This window comes from Amblyomma maculatum, chromosome 5, assembly GCF_055883805.1.
Source record: "Amblyomma maculatum isolate TAMU_Amacu chromosome 5, ASM5588380v1, whole genome shotgun sequence".
NCBI classification, from domain to species: Eukaryota; Metazoa; Arthropoda; class Arachnida; order Ixodida; family Ixodidae; genus Amblyomma; species Amblyomma maculatum.
The window spans coordinates 104070675-104091819 of NC_139348.1; the positions used below are offsets into that span (position 1 = coordinate 104070675).

General features: G+C 50.3%; 1 protein-coding gene across 1 annotated transcript; it reads right to left on the reverse strand.

Moving 5' to 3' along the window:
- Positions 1-1742: 1742 nt before the first annotated feature.
- LOC146189092 (endothelin-converting enzyme 1-like) lies at positions 1743-20582 on the reverse strand. The gene is made up of 2 exons (XM_084605176.1): positions 20364-20582; positions 1743-3794 (listed from the first exon to the last, which is right to left on the reverse strand). Exons 1-2 carry the CDS (start codon positions 20580-20582, stop codon positions 1743-1745), a joined length of 2271 nt encoding a protein of 756 aa, XP_084461302.1.
- Positions 20583-21145: the final 563 nt, after the last annotated feature.

Consider the following 21145-nt stretch of genomic DNA (forward strand, 5'->3'; position numbering starts at 1 on the left):
TCGCTGAGAAGACCACCATTCCTGCCTGATATCTTCTTTCTTATTTTCCGGCTTATTTTCAAGCTCTTGCAATTTCAGTGCAATGGTCGGCCATGTTTCAGTTCTTTAGTACGCGCATAGAAGCACATATTCAAACTATTTGTCGTGCTGCTCCTGCGAGAGAGCTTGGGAAGGCCTCGGACCGTGGATTCACTGCGTTGCTGATGCCTAGGTCACGACCTATGCCGGGCACCATTGAACATTTGTTGAACAGGCCCCAATCACGAAAACCATGACGTCGATAGGCCAAATAGTACTCGGTGGCAAAGCTGGAGCTCTTATACCAGGTGAGCAGAACCAAATATAAAACAGTCGACGAGCTGAAACGGCTTTAGGAAGGGAATAAAACAAAAATTAGTTGTGGCTTAGCTCTGATTAACCCTAGCTGAATGGCGAAAGCAAAGGTGGAAGCTTATTTTGCCTGCTACATTATTATCCTATTATGCCCTATCAGTGTAAGGTGGTACATTATTGGGGACACTTAAGCTCATCCTTTAAGGGTATGACTCCAGAGCGTAAGCTACCAGCCCACATATAAAGTCACGCTTCAACCAAGCCGTAAGGACGTGCCTGCGTGTCGTAGGGGGAACGAGAATGCAAACGGTTCTGGCACGCTAATTCTGATATCACAATCCCATATGAAAGGAGCGACCCGAGTTGACAGCTCCTGCCTGTGACATAGGGGTAACGTGAATTACAAAAGTCATAGCAAGCTAATTTTGTTATGAGGAGACGTAGCTACGTCTCGTCACGGCGTAGCTGCGGCCACCCGAAGTCTCGCTATAGCTGTCGTAGTATTGCTTTCCCAATAAAAACAATCTTTATCTGATGAGTTTAGAGACAAATATATACCGAAAGTGAAAGCCTGAGAGTTTATTATTCAACATACTTGACATATCAACTCAAGCCGGGAAAATGCCTTGCAAGACGTCAGGACCGCATGTAAATATTTGTAAACGTAAACTGCGGGGTATCGCGTGTTAAGCTGGCCTCCAACCTTAAAGTTCGTCAAATCGAACAGTTGAAATCCAGAAGCCAGCTAATTCATCGGGCAGCAGAATGCAAGACGCGTCGCTGCACCAGAAAAATAAGCACACAAAAGTAGAGGCCTCTCCAAGAAAAGTGAATTTAGTCTCCGACTTTGGTCTATAGGTCTAAGCTTTAACCCCACTCGACCTGGCGACAAAGCGGTTCAGTGTGCACACATAACTCCCGGACTTAACGGATTGTGCACATATAAGATATTTTACTCATTCATAGTGAAAAGCACAACACTATATTGTTCATAAGCACTTGCGTAACGCCCGCACTGACTTCGGGCTGCCTGAAAGTACAGCTAATCAGAACGGGCATGCCATTATTGACACCAATCTTGACAATTAGACCTAAGTCTGGACATTTTTACCAGACCTTAGCATGCGTTATACACTAGCATTGTCCTCTAACCCGCTATTCAAAACTGTAAGCAATATATAGCGTTGTAATTGCCACTGAAGGCCCTCCTGCGAGGAAAACATTTGCAAAATTAGCATCGTTATATAAATTAGAAATGAAATTAAATTGTTTGAAGGGTGACAGTCCATTGAACCAAAGGTAGTTATTATAGGGCTTGAGAGTTCTATAACACAAAACTAAATGAATGAAGCCTATCTAGGGAACAGTTCGTGACATCTCCAACATAAAAGCTTTACCCATGGAAAAAGTCAGCCAAAAAAATTGCACTTTTTCCGAGAATTCATCTTGGAGCCAGAGGGACAGTCGAATGTACTCGCAAAGGCCGCCGAATTGCGCGCGACCTTGTTACAATCCGGCGCGTAGGAGTTCTGGAAGCCGCGCACGGTGCAGGACATGTAGCACATGGTCATGAAGAATGCTTTGCCCGCCGAAATCTCCTCTCCAACATAAACATTGTCACTGTTGTCGGCATCAATTGCAGCGTGGGCAATCTCCACCGCCGGTAACTCCGGAAACACGCTCGCCACACCTTCGGTACTGAGACAACTGTCTCGTTGACGGAAGGCCTTCCTCGCTCTTTCGGACAAAATGCTGTCCACCTGGGTGCCATTTGGGAGCCAGCGAACACCCTCTTTGTCCAGAGCCTTCACCAAGTTGAAAGCTAGCATGTACCCAAGGCCGCCGAAAAACAGTGCGTTTGTGCCACCATGGTAGTAGAGCGGTGGGCCGAACAAGTAGATGGGCACTTTCAGGCTGTTCAGGACATAGTCATACCTAGGGTAGGACGGCGGAAAGTTAGACGGCAGCTTCAGGGCATTCCAGTATGCCTGCGATTCGTTGATGTAGCGCACTTTCAAGCTAGCATAGTGCATGACTCTGCGTGCTTGGATCCATAACTCGACGAACAGTCCTCCAGTGCTCGGGTAGTCCCTGTAAATTTCCTCCAGCACTTCGTTCTCCATCAGCTGTTCCTCGGGCCACGCTTGCATAAGCATAGATGTCAATTTTTCCGTGGCGGCTCGTTTGCTGTCCTCGTCCAGCCACGCAGCGCCCTCCACTTTCTTGACGGCGATGGAGACCAGCTTCTGGAGCCCGGCTCCAAAGGCTTCCCGGTCTTTTTCCCGGTTATCGATAGCCATTTCGAGTGACAACACGAGAACTCTATACACCATTTCGACGTGAAAGCTGCAAAATATAGAACGGTAGACATCGACCTTATGCTTGGCGCCGAAGCGCCTCAGGAGCATTCGCGGCTCACCTATGGGTGCGAACATCTGGACGAACGTCCAACCGTACAGACTTAGAAGTTGCGAATTTTGGTGGTCTTCGAGGAAGCCCGCAATGGTAACCAGAAGGTTATCGTTGATAAGGTGTACGTCATCTGTGAGTGAAATATGGGGACTCAGTACTACGTGTTCTCGAAGAAGCTTCATCCAGGTGTCCGAAGTGATTGGCTGCGAGTGGTTGCCAATTTCTTCGAGGGGAAACGTAACCGGCGTCCTGATTTGGGTCGTGATCATTTCGCTAAGCATGACCAGCACGGTGCCTTCGATATCATGGATCTCCTTAATGGTGGCTTCGAGGGAGACATCGTCCGCAGGAGCCGTGCTGTTGAGGCTGAGATCGTTGTAGAAGCCTCTCCAGTACGCTTCGTAGCTTTTCATGTCGTTCACAGAGTTGTACTGGCTTAAGAGGAACGGCAGCGATGGAGCGGGGCGGAACACCAACAGCCATTGTCCGAAGACACGCCATACAGTCACGCTGACTTCGAACCACAAGTGAACCTGCCACCTGTACGACAGTGAAAGCAACGTTTCTAGGGCATTGGCACTGGCTCGCGGTGGCTCCGGCCAGCTGAGACCCATTTCTTGCATGAGTTCTAGGAATTTGGGCAGGTAGGCGCCGCCGTGGTCTGGTGCACTCGTGCAAGATTTGTGCATTTCAAGGGCCTTGGCTGCCACGGGGAATTTCGATGCGCCCTTGACGAGCAAGGACCTGAATGTCGCTAGCCGCGAGAAGGCCATATCGTCGGCCGGCGTTTTTACGTGTTCCCTGCGGTCCGTCGGAGGCGACCAAGCGGAGCACACGTAGGCGGAAAAATCTTCGCACGGGTCTATGCTCTTGTTCAGATGCTTTGTCAGAAGTTGCGCGTGGTAGCGGCAGGACAGTGTTTCACAGCGCTGTCTATTTTGGTGAGAGCCGGTGTGACCGCTGAATATAAATACAATGACTGCCGCGAACAGCAAAACCGTTGCGATGCCAGCGATCCCAGTGATGGCTGCTATCTTTCGACGTCTGAACTGCGAGAAGAAAAATGGGGAAATAGAAGGTGACATTAAAAAATTGTGGGACATGTCTAATATGCAAATAACACTATAGTGCCTCCTTGAAACACAGCGCTCAAGATGGGCAAATAGGATGAAAAGACAAGGAGAAATGTTCCATTGTATGTTTCCGCTCATTGGAGGCGTGTTAGCGATATGTTCAGTATTTAAAAAGAAAACATGAGATCGAAGGCTTTTACTTCTAAACCCCGTAACGGGACTTGTCGCGCATATCTAAGCGTTCGAAATCTCCTCCTCCCTCTTCTCCAGCTTACGTATTGCAGTATTGCTTCCAGGTGCCCCCTTCGGCCGTATATTAAGGCGAAAGCCTTAAATGGCTCATGCTGTCGTGGACAGAGTGTCCCGCTTTTGCGGCGTTCTGATTGACCGAGGCGGGATACGTCCCTGCCATCTGCGATGCCACACTTGAATGCGAGCAAAGGAACGCCTCGCAACAGGAGCGATGGTGTACCGTCCAAACGCACACTTGTCTAGAAAGTGTATACTGCATATTTCCTTTACTGTAAACCAATTACAACTATATGTAGCACTGCAACGAATGCAGACAAGAGGCTAACGATGTGAGGCAAATTATAGGATAGGAAGGGTAGGCTTTCGCCATTCTCCTCTTAAGAGACATCTAAGAGACCCTCTAATATGATGGAGGCGAAAAGCAAGGCGCCCGTGTGCTGTGAGATGTCAGTGCACGTTTAAAGGTGGCTTTCACGCACAAGTACTGTGAGCACTGTGTGGCGGATCAAGCAGGTTTTCGGAAACGGTACTCTTCTATCTATCATATCCATACCATTAACTAGGGAATAGAAAAGTGCTCGGAATATAAACAGCCCTTATACATAGCATTCATTGATTACGAAAAGCATTTGACTCAGCAGAAATTTCGGCGGGGATGCAGACATTGCAAAATCAGGGGGTAGACAAGCCGTACGTAAAAGTGCTAGAAGTGTAAAGAAGACGAAGAAGAAACAACGCTGCGGCATCGCCATCACCATCGCTGGTCTCCGGCGCCCATCTCTCTCGCGCTTAAGCTGCGCCCTGCGGCTAGTATTCCGATCCTGCTGTGCCCGAATTACTGCCAGCGCTAACGTTCGAATCAACTAATAAATCCACATTTTAGAGCGCAGCTCTTTGGCGTCCGTTCCTGGGTTTCGCGTCGGCGTCGTCGTCGGCCTCGTAACCAGCTCCGCCCCCCTTTCATCCCCCAAGCGCTAGCAGCGACCGACTGATACCGCTGGATGCCGCTGACGCCGCTAGAGAGTCAAGATAACGTGACTGCATAGAACACCGTCGCCGCCATGCAGAAAGAGGAGGGGAGGGTCTCCCCCCCCCCCCCCCCCCTGTTCCTGTGTGGCGGATAGGGTGCTCTTCAGTTGCCGACGCGCCGGTTATTTCACGTAGGCCCCGGCACGTCGACGAATACGTGACCACCTTCCCACGGCTAGACCTGGTTCTTGGCGCTGCGGAAGCGAGGGTATCATATTATTTGCGTCGGCATCGGCGGCGTTGTCCCTGAAACCAACTCCGCAGCTGGGGTTGACTCACTATCGGCGTCAGCAGCATCAGTCAGTCGCTGCTATCTCTTCCCTCCTCCCTTTACCGCGTTGTCCGCTTGCTGCGCGCGCTTCTGCCCCCATCGTTTGCCGCTGGGTGTACACGCCGCCCCCCTCCCCCTTCTTCCTGCGAGTCTCCAGTTGTCAAAGCGCCGGCTCGAACTTATTTCCTTTCTTCGCTCCTCCTCCAATGCAACCCCTGTGCGGTGGCAATCAGAGAGCCAGATCGGTGGCGGCGGATCTGTATATGTGCACCGCCCGAGCCGAAATTGCCGCTGCCGTTCGCCACTGCGAAATTATCTGCCAGTTCTTTCTCAGCCATGAGCGAGACGAATGTTGACATAAAGACAAACAGGAATTTCTTCACACTTATGCGGGAGAACATCCCGTTCCTCTCGCTCGTAACGCGTCCCACGGCTGTGTCAACCTCGCGAGGCACTTGTATAGATCTCGTCTTTGAGAATCAAGCATCGGTGTACCAAGTCGAACATATATCAGTCTATTTCTCCGACCACAAAGCTTCCTTCATCACTGTCAAGAACTGTTCGTGGAGTCTTTGTTAAAAGAATACGTGTGAAAAATAAAAAAAAATTCTGTGATAGCGCATACATGTGTTGCTCGATTTCTTTGCCTCAATCTATCGAAAAGGTGAAACAGCTTATTTGCTGCGCTCAAATTTCGCATTAGGAAGTAACGTAATCGTCGGTAATTTTTTTGACAGACTGTGTACATCAACTCGGCCATGGCGAACCACGGTCGATCCCAAGGAGAACACACGCTTTCTTCTACGACGTTTTTGTCATTGGAGTTCCGTTACTAGGAACGCGATGACTCCACTAGCACCGTGCGGTAACCTCCACCGATGATGACAGTGCTAGCTAGTCGATGGCGCTGGGTTCAGCGCCACCAGCGGCTAGTTTGACGTCCCGAGTGAGTGCCGTAGCAGACGATTTTCGCCACTATGGCAATGGGAGCCTGCGCGCCGCTGCTGATAGTTGCCGGATTCCAGCCTGCCTTTAAGCTGTTGTAGTTGTTGTTGTTGTTGTTGTGGCTGTTGGAAGAAGGAAAAGAAAATGCACGGGCCTGCTACTGGCTCCGTAGCTGAGCCACATCCGCGGCCTCGTGCTGACAGGAGAGAAAATAGAGAAGAAAGAAAAAGAAGAGGGAAAAAGACGCGCGCCGCATAACAGTCGTCGTCCACCACCTAAGCGGTGGCGGGTGCAATGACGGCCCACAACAGACAAAAACTCGGTGGCTGGCCAGCCCCCGCCGCAAGTGGCGTTGACCAACTGTCCCAGCCCCGTAGGGCCAGGAACTGCCACCCTTCCTTTGGGCTGCTAAGTTTTATTGCGAAAGCAATACTACGCCAGCTTTCGAGCCTACAGCGTAGCGTGGTCCGGTAGTTGCGCTTTACACCACGTGACTACTGACGTCGTACCAGCGTGAGAGCTGGGCTACCAAGTCGGCTCTTCAGCGCACCGTGGCTTGTAGCCACGCCGGGCGTTTAGCGCTTCTCCCACTAAGTGCGCTGTGGTCTAACAGGTGATGTCGCTTTCCATTAGAGACACTTCACCTCTCTTCCCTCTTCGGTAAGTAGAGGAGGGGAGGCTGCGCAGCAAAAAGCATGCCATTTCAGCGAAGGAGGTGGTGAAGGGCGGCAGTTCCAGGCACTACGGGGCTGGGATGGTAGGTCAACGCCGCTTGCGGCGGGGGCTAGCCAGCCACCGATTTTTATATTGTTACGGACTTGTTCTCAAACAGAGCAAGGAGGAAGAGAGAAGGAAGAGGAAGAAGAAGTGTGCGCGCCCGTTCGACCTCTGTCTTGTGGCACTTGTGTCGTTCCCGCTAGCCGTGTGTACCTAGCGTACTGAACCGACTAGAACGTCTCCGTCGCGACGTTAAGGGCGTAACATTGTGGTGGAGAAGCCGGGTAACGATCCCTGGCTCTACAGACAGCACCGACACAACTGGAGCCTCGCCGGAGTCGTCGCCTTGCGGGCCTCGAACCGCAAACCAGCGCCATGCAATCGGCCGATGACCCGCAAGCAGCTCGTGGTGACGCGGTGATCCAGGCTGAAGACCGGCCTGCGGGCGCAGCGAACAGTTCTTCGCATCACTATCGGGAGCCCCGGACTTTGGCGGGAGCGGCAGGCGAGGACGTTGACGAGTGGTTGACCCACTACCAACGGGTGAGCCGCTACAATCGATGGGACGCCGCCGCTAAGCTCGCAAACGTGGTTTTCTTCCTAACTCATACCGCTCTTGTTTGGTTCGAAAACCACGAAGACTCTCTTACCACCTGGGACCGTTTCGTTACTGAATTGCGGCAGTGCTTCGGCGACTGTCTTGCACGAAGGAAGCGAGCGGAACACACTCATGCACAGAGCTCAGCTACCTGGGGAAACATGCACAACTTACATAGAAGAGGTTCTGAAGCTATGCAAAACTGCAAGCGCTAATATGACCGAGGAAGATAAAGTAGGACATCTTCTGAAGGGCATCGCAGATGATGTTTATAATTTTCTAATTGCCAAAGGTGACCTGAACGCCGTCTGTGATGTAATTCGGCAAGTTCGCACATTCGAGACATTGAAGACTCGTCGCATAACGCCAAAATTTGGGCGGCTCGCCAACGTTCCATCTGTGGCGAGCATTGAAGATAACTTCATGGACTTGTCGTCAACGATCCGGCAAATAGTTCGCGAGGAACTGCAGCGGTTTGAGCCCCCTGTACGGTCTCCATCATCTTTGCCCTCTGACGTTGTCGGCTCTCGAGGGCCTCCCTCCTTGCTCCCTTCGATGCCCGTTGTGAATTCTATCAATACGGCACACGCGGACGCTTGCTCCAACAGCCGAACGCCAAGGTTCGATAGCCCTGGTCACGCGCCTCGCTACGACTCGCGCCCGACTAACTTCTTGTCGCACTATGATCAGCACTATGAGTATCATCCTCAACCACCACCTACTCGCTATTTCCGTCGTCCAACCCGAAGACCTGAAGATGAGTTTCGCTACCCAATGCACCCTGTCTCCTCGGAGCCCTCCAGGGAACAAGTTTTTCGTCGCACAGCCCCCGTGTGCCGACGCTGCGGCATTGAGGGGCACATAGCTCGATACTGCCGCAGCCGCCCACTCACCCGTTACGATCGGCCCGTCCAAAATGCTCCGCCACGTAACCGTTTCTACGACTCTAATTGGCAATGGCCCCCATCTTCGTATGAATATCCCCAGACCAATGGACCGCGCAACCACTCTCCTGCTTCCGAACGAAGTGTCTCACCACCACCTGCCTCTTCTGCGCGCCGCTTTCCGTCACCACGGCCGCGACGGCGGTCGGCATCGCCTTTGCCGGAAAACTAGTCAGCGCGGCCGCTGGAGGTCAGGCCGCTGGAGACTGTGCGCTGCCTGAAGAAATTCCTCCATCTGTTTTTATGTTAAAGAATACGGTCTATGTGCTTGTGGTTGGTGTGGCGACAATGGCTTTAGTGGATACCGGGGCAACCATTTCAATAATGAGTTTATCGTTTAAGAAGCGGTTAGGACGCAAAGTTATGTTTGTTTGGGACAGAAATGTGAATTTTCATGGCGCGGGTGGTGAGGTGTTGTGTCCCCTGGGAATGTGTAGTGCTTCGGTGTCCCTGGGTGGAACGGTATTCGCAGCGGAGTTTGCAGTGCTTTCGCGATGCACGCATGACATAATTCTAGGTATTGACTTTTTGAGAATGTGTGGCGCTACGGTCGACTGCCGCTCTGGGGAACTCTGCGTTGATGGTTCCCTTCCTTCTGGACTCTTAGAGAAGCCACACGTCCGTGAGGATGTGTTCTGTGTAACAGAGGATACCAATGTGCCAGCCTTGTCTATGGTGTGCGTCCCAGTTTTGTGCCCCAGCCGTGCTTCCGACACCTTCGACGCTACAGTGGCACCGCTTCATTCTAACTGTGCAAAGAAATACATTCTGGTTCCTCACTGCCTACTGTCGGTGGTCAAGGGCTGCTCACGGCTGTGGGCCATTAATTGTTCTTCGCAACCAGTAGTTTTGCCTGTGAATATGGAGATTGCGACCTGTAGCCAAGACGACGCCCCGTCGGTGGCTTTGGTTACTGATGCACCTGGCGAAAGTGCTGCCGCTCCAGCCCCTGACTCGCAAGTACATCGGATGATCAGCCGCTCTCTAACCAGGGACCAGTGTGACGCTTTGGAGGCCTTACTGGTCAAGTATTCTTCCATATTTGATTTTTCCGAGCCTAGCGGCTCACGGTGCATTCCCGTGACACGTACCCGGCATCGCATTGACACAGGCTACTCACACCCAATTCGACAGAAGCCGTACAGAGTGTCACCAACAGAACGCCAGATCATCAGTGAGCAGGTTCGGGATATGCTGGAAAAGGGTGTTATTCAAGAGTCATGCAGTCCCTGGGCCGCCCCTGTAATTCTGGTGAAGAAGAAAGATGGTACATGGCGCTTTTGCGTCGACTATCGCCGTCTGAATGCTGCAACAAAGAAGGATGTGTATCCCCTTCCGCGGATCGATGACGCCCTAGATTGTCTGTTCTCGGCATCATATTTTTCATCCGTCGATCTGCGATCGGGATATTGGCAGATCCCTATGCACCCTGACGACAAGGAAAAAACGGCATTTATCACACCCGATGGCCTGTTTGAATTTAATGTAATGCCCTTCGGGCTCTGCAATGCTCCTGCAACTTTCGAGAGATTTATGGACGCTATCCTACGGGGACTAAAATGGCAAATATGTATGTGCTACCTCGATGATGTCGTCATTTTTGGCCGGACATTCGAAGAGCACAACGAACGCCTCGCTCTCGTGCTTGACTGCTTCAAAAACGCCGGTCTAGTACTTAATTCGAAGAAGTGTCGCTTCGGTGAGCGTCAGATTTTGGTACTAGGACACCTCGTCGATCGTGAAGGCGTCAGACCTGACCCTCAAAAGACCGCGGCCGTTGCATCGTTTCCAACACCTCAGAACGTGAAGGAACTCCGAAGTTTCCTAGGACTGTGCTCATATTTCCGCCGGTTCATTCCCCGTTTTGCTGACATTGCTAACCCGCTTACGTGCCTTCTCCACAAAGACGCTCCCTTCGAGTGGACATCAGAGTGTGACTCTTCTTTTTGCCAGCTCAAGTTTTTACTAACGTCACATCCGATTCTCCGGCATTTCAACCCTTCTGCTCCAACGGAACTGCACACGGACGCCAGTGGTGTTGGCATTGGTGCTGTGCTGATTCAGCGTTACGGCGCCAAGGAACATGTTATTGCTTACGCCAGTCGTTCCTTAAGCAAACCTGAACGCAATTACACAATCACTGAACAAGAATGCCTCGCGGTAGTTTTCGCCGTTCAGCGGTTTCGCTGTTATCTATACGGGCGGCCCTTCACAGTGGTCACTGATCATCATTCCCTGTGCTGGCTGATAAACCTCCGTGACCCATCTGGCCGTCTTGCACGGTGGGCAATCCGTTTACAAGAGTTTGATTATACAGTTTCGTACAAGAGTGGACGCCGGCACGCTGACGCGGACTGTCTCTCACGTTTACCGCTTCCCACAACGGAATGTGACGCCGACAATTTTGATCATTACATCGCTGCGATTGTACCTCCATTCCCCGATACCCATACGTTCCGCACTGAGCAGAGGAAAGATGAGAATCTCCAACCATTCTTTACCGCTGCAAAGGACCCTACAGCTTCTAGTTCCTATTGTATACGGAGTGGTCTTTTGTACAAAAAGGACTATTCTCCCACTGGTCTCCGCTACCTTCTGGTGGTGCCCGTCAGCCTACGCTCCTCTGTTTTGCGCGTTATGCACGACGACCCCACTTCGGGACACCTGGGATCGGCGCGGACGCTCTATCGCATCCAAGAACGTTTCTACTGGCCCCGGATGCGTGAAACCACTGAGAAGTATGTGGCTAGCTGTGCTCAGTGTGCGAGTCACAAACGCCCCGCCGGCACTCTTCCTGGTCTTCTTCATCCGGTGACGCCTCCAAGATCCCCTTTTGAGAAAGTCGGGGTAGACCTCTTGGGACCCTTTCCCAAGTCTCATTCTTGCAACCGCTGGATCGTCATCTGCACTGATTACCACACTCGTTACTGTGAGACGGCAGCCCTTCCATCGGCTACTGCACACCAAGTCTCCCTCTTCCTGTTGCACTTTGTTATACTGCGCCATGGGCCTCCCCGAGTGTTGATCAGCGACCGAGGGCGTCAGTTCACCGCTGATGTTGTCGAAGAACTCCTTCGTTTGTGCCAAACGCAGTTCCGACATTCTACCCCGTATCATCCGCAAACAAATGGATTGACCGAGCGAACCAACCGGACACTCACCAACATGCTTTCAATGTACGTCGCCGCCGACCACAAGGACTGGGACACTGTGCTACCATTTATAACATACGCATACAACACCGCCCAACAGGAAACAACAAGTTACAGTCCATTCTTTCTCCTCTATGCCCGGTCTCCTCGACACATCCTCGACACCATCCTCCCGTTCTCCACAGACGACGAACCTGAGATTGCTGAGATCCTGTGCCGGGCTGAAGAAGCCCGCCGGATAGCCCGCTTGAGAACTCTCGCCTCACAAAAGCGCTCGAAATCCCGCTACGACGACCACCATCGCCACGTCACCTACCTACCTGGAGATATGGTCTGGCTTTGGCGTCCATTAAGGAAGCGTGGCTTAAGTCAGAAACTGCTCGCGCACTATATCGGTCCCTATGTTATCCTCGAGGCAATTAGTGACCTCACCTATCGGATTGCGCGCCTTACCAAAAGTGGCCGACGTTCTTCACGAACTGAGCTTGCCCACGTCGCGCGTCTGAAACCCTGTCATCCTCGTGCTGACGATTGACTCGCCCGGAGGGCTTCGCCTGCGACGGGGGAAGTGTTACGGACTTGTTCTCAAACAGAGCAAGGAGGAAGAGAGAAGGAAGAGGAAGAAGAAGTGTGCGCGCCGGTTCGACCTCTGTCTTGTGGCACTTGTGTCGTTCCCGCTAGCCGTGTGTACCTAGCGTACTGAACCGACTAGAACGTCTCCGTCGCGACGTTAAGGGCGTAACAATATGTTGTAGACCGTCATTGCACCCCCCACTGCTTCGGTGGCTGACTGTAGTTGTTGCGGAGCACGTCTTTCTCTTCCTCTTCCTTTTCTTTCTTCTCTATTCTCTCTTCTGTCCGCACGAGGCGGTGGAGGTGGCTCAAATACAGAGCCAGTAGCAGGCCCGCGCATTTTTTTCTTTCTTCCTACAGCCACAGCAACAACAACTTGTAAGACAGTTCGTCATGCTGTCTGAGAAGCAGGTGGAGAAGGCCGCTCGCCAGTGTGCAGCCAAGAAGCGACAGCGAGCTACGGAGACGGAGGAACAACATGAAGAGCGTCGAGTCAGACGTCGTGTTCTAGATGCGGCTCCGCGAATGCGTGCTTCTTCTCAAGCCACCGAAGCAGAACAAGACTTAACGGGGTGAGACAATGTCTGCTCTGAATGGTGAGGACTCTATATCTACACGCTTATCTAGGTCCTCTCTAACCAGTGCGAAGCGCAAGAATGCAACTAGACGGTTACAACGTGCTCAAGAAAGTGAAGAGGAACGGCAAAAGCGACTTGAAAACGCCCGTGCGTCTAGGGTGGAAAGTAACGAGGCCAGGAAGAAACGGCGTGCGGAAGAATCGCCTCAAGAGAAAGCTGAACGTCGTAAGAGGCGGGAAGGGTCACTTGCAAAGGCCGGCTTCACTGCTGTCAACGGAGATTTACAAGATCAAAGGTGTACAGACTATGCCCGGAGAGATGAGTCAACTTGATTCTGCCACACGCCAGTTCCATAGATTGCTTTCGCACTCTCCTAGGCTTAACTACAGCTAAGCAACTGTGATTTTTTTTTTTTTCGAGTAGTCATCATACTGCCGCTGCGGCGAGTTCACGCGCCTTCTCACTCTGGACGCGCGCGCCGCCGCTCGTGGCGTGCGCGTCACTCTGGAGTTGCGTATTTACATGAAGGCGACAGTAGCGCATCACATCGCATCGCATTTCGCAGCGCCTCACGGTAATGTGATGCGACAGCGTTTACATGTAGCGCATCATCTCTAGCGCGGTGGTGGCGGAACGCGGTGTCGCCCATTGAGATTGAGAGGGGTAAGTCGACTTACCCCTCTAAATCCAGCCCTGATTGGGGAATTAATGCGGTGTGCTTTCCTAGCGCATTACCCCTGTTTACATGAATGCGATGTGCTAGGGACCGGTTGGGATGCGATGCGATGCGCTAGCTGTCGCATACATGTAAACACGGCTGATGTCTCAGACACGCCTGCGCGAGCTTGCGCACGCTCGGGTGCAACGTATGGCTCCACTGGGGAGAGCTTCCCAGCGAACGTAAAATCACTCGTAAACCTTCTGGTCGCATCAGCGCTCTGTGCATGCGCAGTGGCGTCTTCGCTTTCCATTTCAGCTCTGCTGGTCGTAGAAGCACTCGGCAAATACTCTCTGGCGTTCGCATTGTTTGTTGTTGTGGCTGTAGGAAGAAGGAAAAGGAAATGCATATAGGCCTGCTACCGGATCTGTAGCTGAGCCACAGCCGCTGCTTCGTGCGGACAGAAGAAAATATAGAGAAGAACGGGAAAAGAAGAGGGAGAGAAAGGCACGCGCCGCAAAGCTGCCGCCCGCGGACTTTGTGGCGAGATTCAACAAGGTTGACGACTGGGCACGTTGGTAAGGGTTCACACTTGACCAGCCAAAGGACGAGACACAGGAAAGAAGAGGACAGGACAAGGCTGGACTAACAACTGAATGTTTATTGATCAGAAGAAAACAACGAAGACTCCTTAAGAAAAGCATGCGCACAACCCAACCGGTGGAATGGCAGAAAATTGGGAAGAAGATGAAGAAGAAAATTCAAAGCCAATTCAAAGTCAAGGAACCAAAATAAAAGAAAACTTGAAGCTTTTGTTTTAGCTGCACGATATAAGCATGTTCTATACGTAAGTGAAGTGCTTATAAGAGTGTCTATAAGAAAATTATGTCGTTATAGCCTTCAAAAAGGCGAATCCAAAAGTGTGGCAAGCATATATTTCATATTTTTCATTGTAAGGCAACTCCGGACTAACAGTAGTTAGAACGAGGCTTGGTTAATGCGAGGTTGACGAGTCTGCGATCTTCCACGGCCCAAAACGACTCGGCCTAGGAAGGACACCACAGCGGGCGGCTGCGGACATTTCGCCCACCTGACTTCGTACAGTACACAGGTACCTAGCGTTTGTTTTGTGTGTTCACAGTAAGGGAAAGGCGCAGTATCTGTCACACTTGTTACTGTAGACATAAAGGAAAGAGAATGTCCCTGACACAAGAACACAGGGATGAAATCCCGTCATCCTGACTGGCTCTGGAATTCCGTATATACGTTTCGCAGTCCTGTAAAAAAAAACATGCTAGAAGTGGTTCTCGTCATTGCCCCAATGGCTGACGCAAGCCACATTTGAGTTCAACTATGCCTGAACTTACGCGCAGGTGGCATGGCAAAGTTCAACCTCGCGCCCTTGGGAACTGTAGTCGAGCGCCAACGTTACTAGACCTAGTCTAGTAACGTTGGAAAAGCTTACCAGAATTCGCCAGTTATAGCTCATCTCGTTCCTCTCGCCTGTCTTAAGGCATTGGACCTCGACGCGTAAAACCATTTTGGATTCAAATGTGTACTCACCACAGCTGGTTCATAGCTGGGTGTCGAGATATCGGACATGCCTCTCTTGCCTTTGGACAGCCAGCTCGTCTCCTTGCAAGTCAAAAAGAAGGAGCGTTGAGTAGTCGCGGTGCGTGTCTCTACAATCGGAGACTTCGTGATGGCAGAGGCCATCGAAGCGTCCGTCTGGTGCAGCAGCGTTTCCTGCGGTCTAGTTTTCTGCGATATCAACCCATTAGGAGCGTTCACCGTATCGTCGTGTACATCTGCATGCGATAGTTTTGGAGCAGTGGCGCTGACAGGAGAAAGGTTCGCCGTAGACTTATGTCGAAGGCAGTACGCAGTGGCGGAGCCGACGAGGCCCAACGACGGCTTGCGCTGAGCGACCGGGGGTGCTGTAAAATGTAGAAATTGTGGTATGTAAGCATGATAGAGACGTCAGACAAATTCGACAGAAGTGACAAAACGTTTATGAGGGGAAAACGCACAGGCACTAACTTTTTCGGAGCGAACTTCATTTCTAACACGGAGAACTGAAGGTCAAATTAGGCTTGGAAGTGACCTCGAACGGGAGGCGCGCCGCGGCCGTAACCGTACGCTTCGCAGTCACGTCCGCCGGTGCGCCAACAGTCGCATCGCCCGCTCCCCATCACCGGATGTGGCACGTGACGCATCACGTTGACTAGCCGCCGCAACATCAATCGCTCGCTCTCCGTAGTTGTGATTCACCCAGTGATTCGATCTTAATAGATAAATTGGTAGCGGTCGCCGCCTAGACAGCTCGAGACTGACAAATGTGGGAGGGTGGCTGCTCCTGGCTGTACAGGGCTGGGGACCAGAATGATCTGCGCCGCTTGCGGCAGGTGTGCTCTTGCAACCAAGTGTTTAGCCCTTTCACTCCGTAAAACCTGGCTAAGCTGATTTGAGCCACAACACTGGTTTTTGTCAAGGGAAGCTATAGGCGTGACGTTAAACTAATACCGCCCGCCTATACATTGGACCTCAATCTACCTTCCAAGAGTACACCCTTATCTGCCCTTGGTTTTAGCCTTTATAATCATATATCATGCCAACATGCACCTTTAGAGTCCTCCATGGACGATATTTTGTGCTGCTGTGTTTGAGCCAGAGAATAATATATAGAGCCAATTGCTATCTGGTGCAGGGTTCTTCAGTCTTTTTTGCAAAAGGCGATCTGGGAGTTCACTAATATAAAGAGTGGGAAAAAGTCTAGAAAAACGTAGCTTTTGGTACCGGTTAGTGATAAGAGTTACGGTCCTCTAACACTAATATGCCTTTTTGCGGGTATTTTGCAAGACATATTTAAGGAAAGGAAAGTGCCTAAACATAAATATCAAGTGTAGGCCTTCCTCGCAAAACATGGACACTTCTTTGCGACTACTACCACCACTACTACTACTCTTACTACTACTACTACTACTACTACTACTACTACTACTACTACTCAAGTGCATCATTTCTGGTTTCATTATTTGCACTTAATAGTAGAACGGCTGTGAATGCATTTCCTTATTGCGCTCTTCGCGAACGCTCAATAGCTTTGCCATTAGGCTGATGATCCCGCTGCCTCGAGCCACATTTCGATGAGAGTGAACTATAAAAAAATAGGGGATGCCTATAATCAGTACTTGTTGACAGCGCAATAGCATTGCATTGCTAGTCTGAGTCGGCTCGACATGCTTCTCCTCTAACGTCACTGGTGCTCGCTGCATATACTGAGCCATAGCTGTGCAGCCGCCGACACACAAACTTCAGCAATGTACCTCCATAGTCGCCCTCAGAACGTTTGCGGGGATTATATATTACAATGAACACACGCAGTGTCATCTGTCCTTCCAGCGCAGTCGGAAGTGCGTAGCTCTCTATAACTGTAGTTCAATTCAGGAAGCCAGGGAACTTGCCGGCGCCCACGTCTCACGTGACATCACCAATGACACATCGCACTCCGTCGACATAAAAAGGCTATTTTTAAACCTACACAAGCGACACCAATGTAGCAAAACTACCATAAGTCCAATGATGTTTTGCTACCCTATTGTAGCTAGTTTAGGTTTAAAAGATGGCAATGTTAGTTATAGGCTACGTCACGTGGTTTCATGGCGCCACAGACTCACCATAAATGAGCGAAATTTTCGACATACGTACGACGCTGGATACCCAATTTTTCTTCCCGATGAGGCTTCCAATGGCATCGCGTTTAAACAGCGCGGCGTTATGCGGTGTCCGCTTTCAGGAGTATAGACACCAAATTTTGGTGGCTTTTTCTTATTGTTAGTCATGCGTAATACATTCCTGTACATAGATTACCCCAGAGTTTTCGCCTACATATAGTAAATAATGTATAATTGAATTTTCTCTTACCAGTTTAGATTTCGGTTTCAGGAACGGAGAGATGGCTGTGATGTCACAATCAAGGCTACGTCACGCTGGGCATGAAAATATCATTATATATTCGCCGAATCCTCGTTAGGATTCCTATTCTTGAGGCAAACTAGCAATAGGTTTAGCAGAGGAACGATCATATTTGTTATCAGCTCTCACGTGACGTAGACTTGAATTTAACGTCACAGCCATCACTCAGCTGTTGAAACCGAAATAATGAGAAAATTTTCATTATGAATTTTTCAGCGGTCGTAGGCGAATACCACGTGGTGAGCCGAGCAAACAGTAATACATTATGCATCAATATAAAAAACGAACCCAAAAACTAGCTGCCTACTCCTACAAGAACCCAGGGTGACCTAAACTGATTCGGAGTCCCCTTGGATGTTAAATAAAATAAATAATAAATTGTTTTGTCCGAAAGAAAAGTCTCAGTATCTATCACGGTTTTTCCGTCGGCACCTGATTCTCGAAGCAAGGGAAGTGAAGAAGGTGGGAATTGAGGTGGAAAGAGAGAAATAGGGGTCATAGTGGAGGGCTACGGAGTAATTTCGACCATCTGGCGATCTTTATGGGCGCTAACATTGCCCAGAACATGGGTGTCTCCCCATTTCGCATTTATCGAAACCCAGCCGCTGGCGGTCGGGTTCGAACAAGGGTACTCCGGTACAGTTTACAAATTTTATTTTTCCTTCAAAAGTCTCACACCTCGATAAAATTCTCCCGGCAATTGACTGCAATTCACATAATGAAGTGTGCCATATGGTGTTTGTGAGAAAGTGCGATAAATGGACTGTGGAAAGAATTAAATTGTGATTATAGATTGTATTCATGCACATGCGCTGAACTTTATTCTTCTTTCGTTTTAATTCTTAGTCGCTTTATCTTCTTACGGCACTTATTCCACCATATGTGAGGTCCAGCATCCGTCGATATTGCTTGAATGATACTCCGTTTCATACATCAAATGCAACACTGCCAAAGCTAGAGCTCTTGTTCGCGCTCTTTGCATCCGCCATGAAACATAGTGCCTGCTCTTGATGAGCGGAAATAATGTTGCTTTGTCTTCAAGCTTAATACATCTTACATTTGCCATCAGCTCCATAAAAAGCACCTTATTTTAAGAAAAAAAGATCGGATTCGGGTAATTTGTATGTCTTGTTTGTCGTTTTCGTTCGTGTCGTGTTTTCGCTACCCCACATCCCTGCCAGCAGTGCCCTCCGCGCTGTGCAACGCAGCGACCTCGACTGCCTCTTCGGAGCGGATTTTCTCTATAAGATCCGCACTGCGAAGATGTCCAGGCACGTTAATCAAGTTATTGCAAACGTGTATATGCAAAATAGAGCCCGTTCTCGCAGAAACCACTTGACCACGGAACGAGCGCGTAGTAATACGCCTCCTTTTTTTTTTTTTCTTGCGGACTACTTGGGTAACTTTCGCTGCGTCGCACCTGATGTATGAAATGGAGTATAGAATACTGCGCTTTTAGCTTCATGCAGGATATTCGTTACACTCATCTTTTTCTCCATCCCAGTATTTAGCCTCTAGAGCCTCTCCCACAAAAAAGTAGCGGAGCTTATCCTCTGTCCATTTGCCAACCCTTGACTGTATCAGGCAGTTTTTGCTACCTGCCAGGTGGCAGAACCACGACGCTGCTTTTTTAACAGGTGCAGTGGGTTCACCACGACGAAGCTCCTTTCGGGGTTGATGTGCCTCTTGAGCAATAAACCGGGCGAACGTAGCATGCGGTTTCCAGAGTGCATGTAAGAATAAAAGAGATTATAAGACTGGCGGACGACGAGGGAGCAGCTTTGCTAGGAGGCAAAGAAAACTAGCACGAAATGTTATATATAGCTGACTATTAATGCGATTGCATTATAAGCACCATCTTGCAACAAAAATATTCCCAGAGCATGCGGTTTCCAGAGTGCATGTAAGAATAAAAGAGATTATAAGACTGGCGGACGACGAGGGAGCAGCTTTGCTAGGAGGCAAAGAAAACTAGCACGAAATGTTATATATAGCTGACTATTAATGCGATTGCATTATAAGCACCATCTTTCAACAAAAATATTCCGTTATCATAAACACGCTGTTGATTGAACGAGGCTGCGGTGACCTCACTTGGTCATGTGGTTTGATTTGGTTTGGTTTGTGGGGTTTAACTTCCCAGAGCGACTCAAGCTATGAGACACGCCGTAGGGGAAGACTCCGGAAATTTCGACCATCCTGGGTTCTTTAACGTCCACTGACATCGTACAGCACACCGGCGCCTTGCTTTTCGCCTCCACAGAAAAGCGGCCGCCGAGGCAGGGATTCGATCCCGCGTCCTAGGGAACAGTAGTCGAGCGCCGTAAACACTGCGCCACCCCGGCGGGGCTCACTTGGTCATGTGATATGACTGACTACTTAGTGGTGGACGGAGCATGTGAAGTAATAAACCAATGGCCACAGGTATAACTATTCTTGGGAATAAAAATTTTGTGAAGAATTTTCTACCTGCTGAAGAGGAAATCTACTTGGTGGCCGACGTTTGATGACACCTACATTTAAAAGGTTTGGTTTGGTTTATGGGATTTAATGTCCCAAAGCGACTAAGGCTAAGGGAGACGCCATAGTAGAGGGCTTCGGAAATTTAGACCACCGGGGGTTCATTAACGGCTACTCTCATCGTACAGAGCACTGGAGCCAAGTGTTTCGCCTCCATCGAAAAGTAGCCGCCGCAGCCGGGATTTCGACCGGCATCCTCGGGCACAGTAGCTATCACCGGACTCCGATACCTTAAAAAAGCTAATTTTCGGTGGAAAGGGGTCCTGGTTTCGTCAGCATCCTACTTTCCTAATGACAATAGTGAGGCAGATGTGTGATACGCTCACCCTTTACTTTGTCCATGTTCTCTTCCCTCGCCGCTTGGGGCCGCTCTCCTGTCAGTGGCTTCTCTTCGGTTTCACCCGTCGCCGCATTGCGCTTCGTATTCGGAGGAGTTGACCTCCCCTCGGAGCCCTTGTCAGGTCGCTTCCGCCCACCGCCACCCTCGGATGACCTCCCAGATGCGCTCGCATCGCGACCCTTGCGACTACGCAGTTTCTTCTTGTGGGTCATCTCGCAAGATTTCACTGCACGGTGATCACGGACAATGGCAATGTCTTTCAGTAGCAACGCTGCAGCACATAGCTACACATTCCGAACTGGAGTTATTGAAGCCGGCATGATACAGTTGAATGTGCAATACATCACTCTACGTATGGCAGGCCGCAATAAAAAATTCTCTGCCTTATAATAGTCCTTATGTATAGTGCCATCCCCCCCCTTATTTGCTTTTATCGATTCACCTGTCTACCCTTCGGCGTTATGGTGAAACCCCACTTTTCGTCGATCGCGCATCAGCAAGAGTCTCAACCAACCAGGCGCACGTCCCACATAGTTACAGACATTGCCCATCAAGCCTGCGAGTCTCGGGGGCTGTAGAGGTCTCACGTTTCTCGACAGCTAAACGCCGACGGTCACCAGCAGGGATGAAGGAACAGTCGCTGCATGTTGTAACCGCGGGAGAATGCTTCATGCAGCCGTCCGGATAAAAAGGGGGGGGGGGGGGGGGGAGGGGGGCATAACTGGGAAAGATTCACTTCCATGAATTGACTCCCCATAGCTAAACGGTAATGATG

Coding starts and splice junctions, on each gene's coding strand:
- LOC146189092 (XM_084605176.1), bottom strand. CDS start 20,582: ATGACCCACAAGAAGAAACTGCGTAGTCGCAAGGGTCGCGATGCGAGC. Junction 3,795..20,363: donor GGGAAGAGAACATGGACAAA/GTAAAGGGTGAG, acceptor TTCTTCTCGCAG/TTCAGACGTCGAAAGATAGC.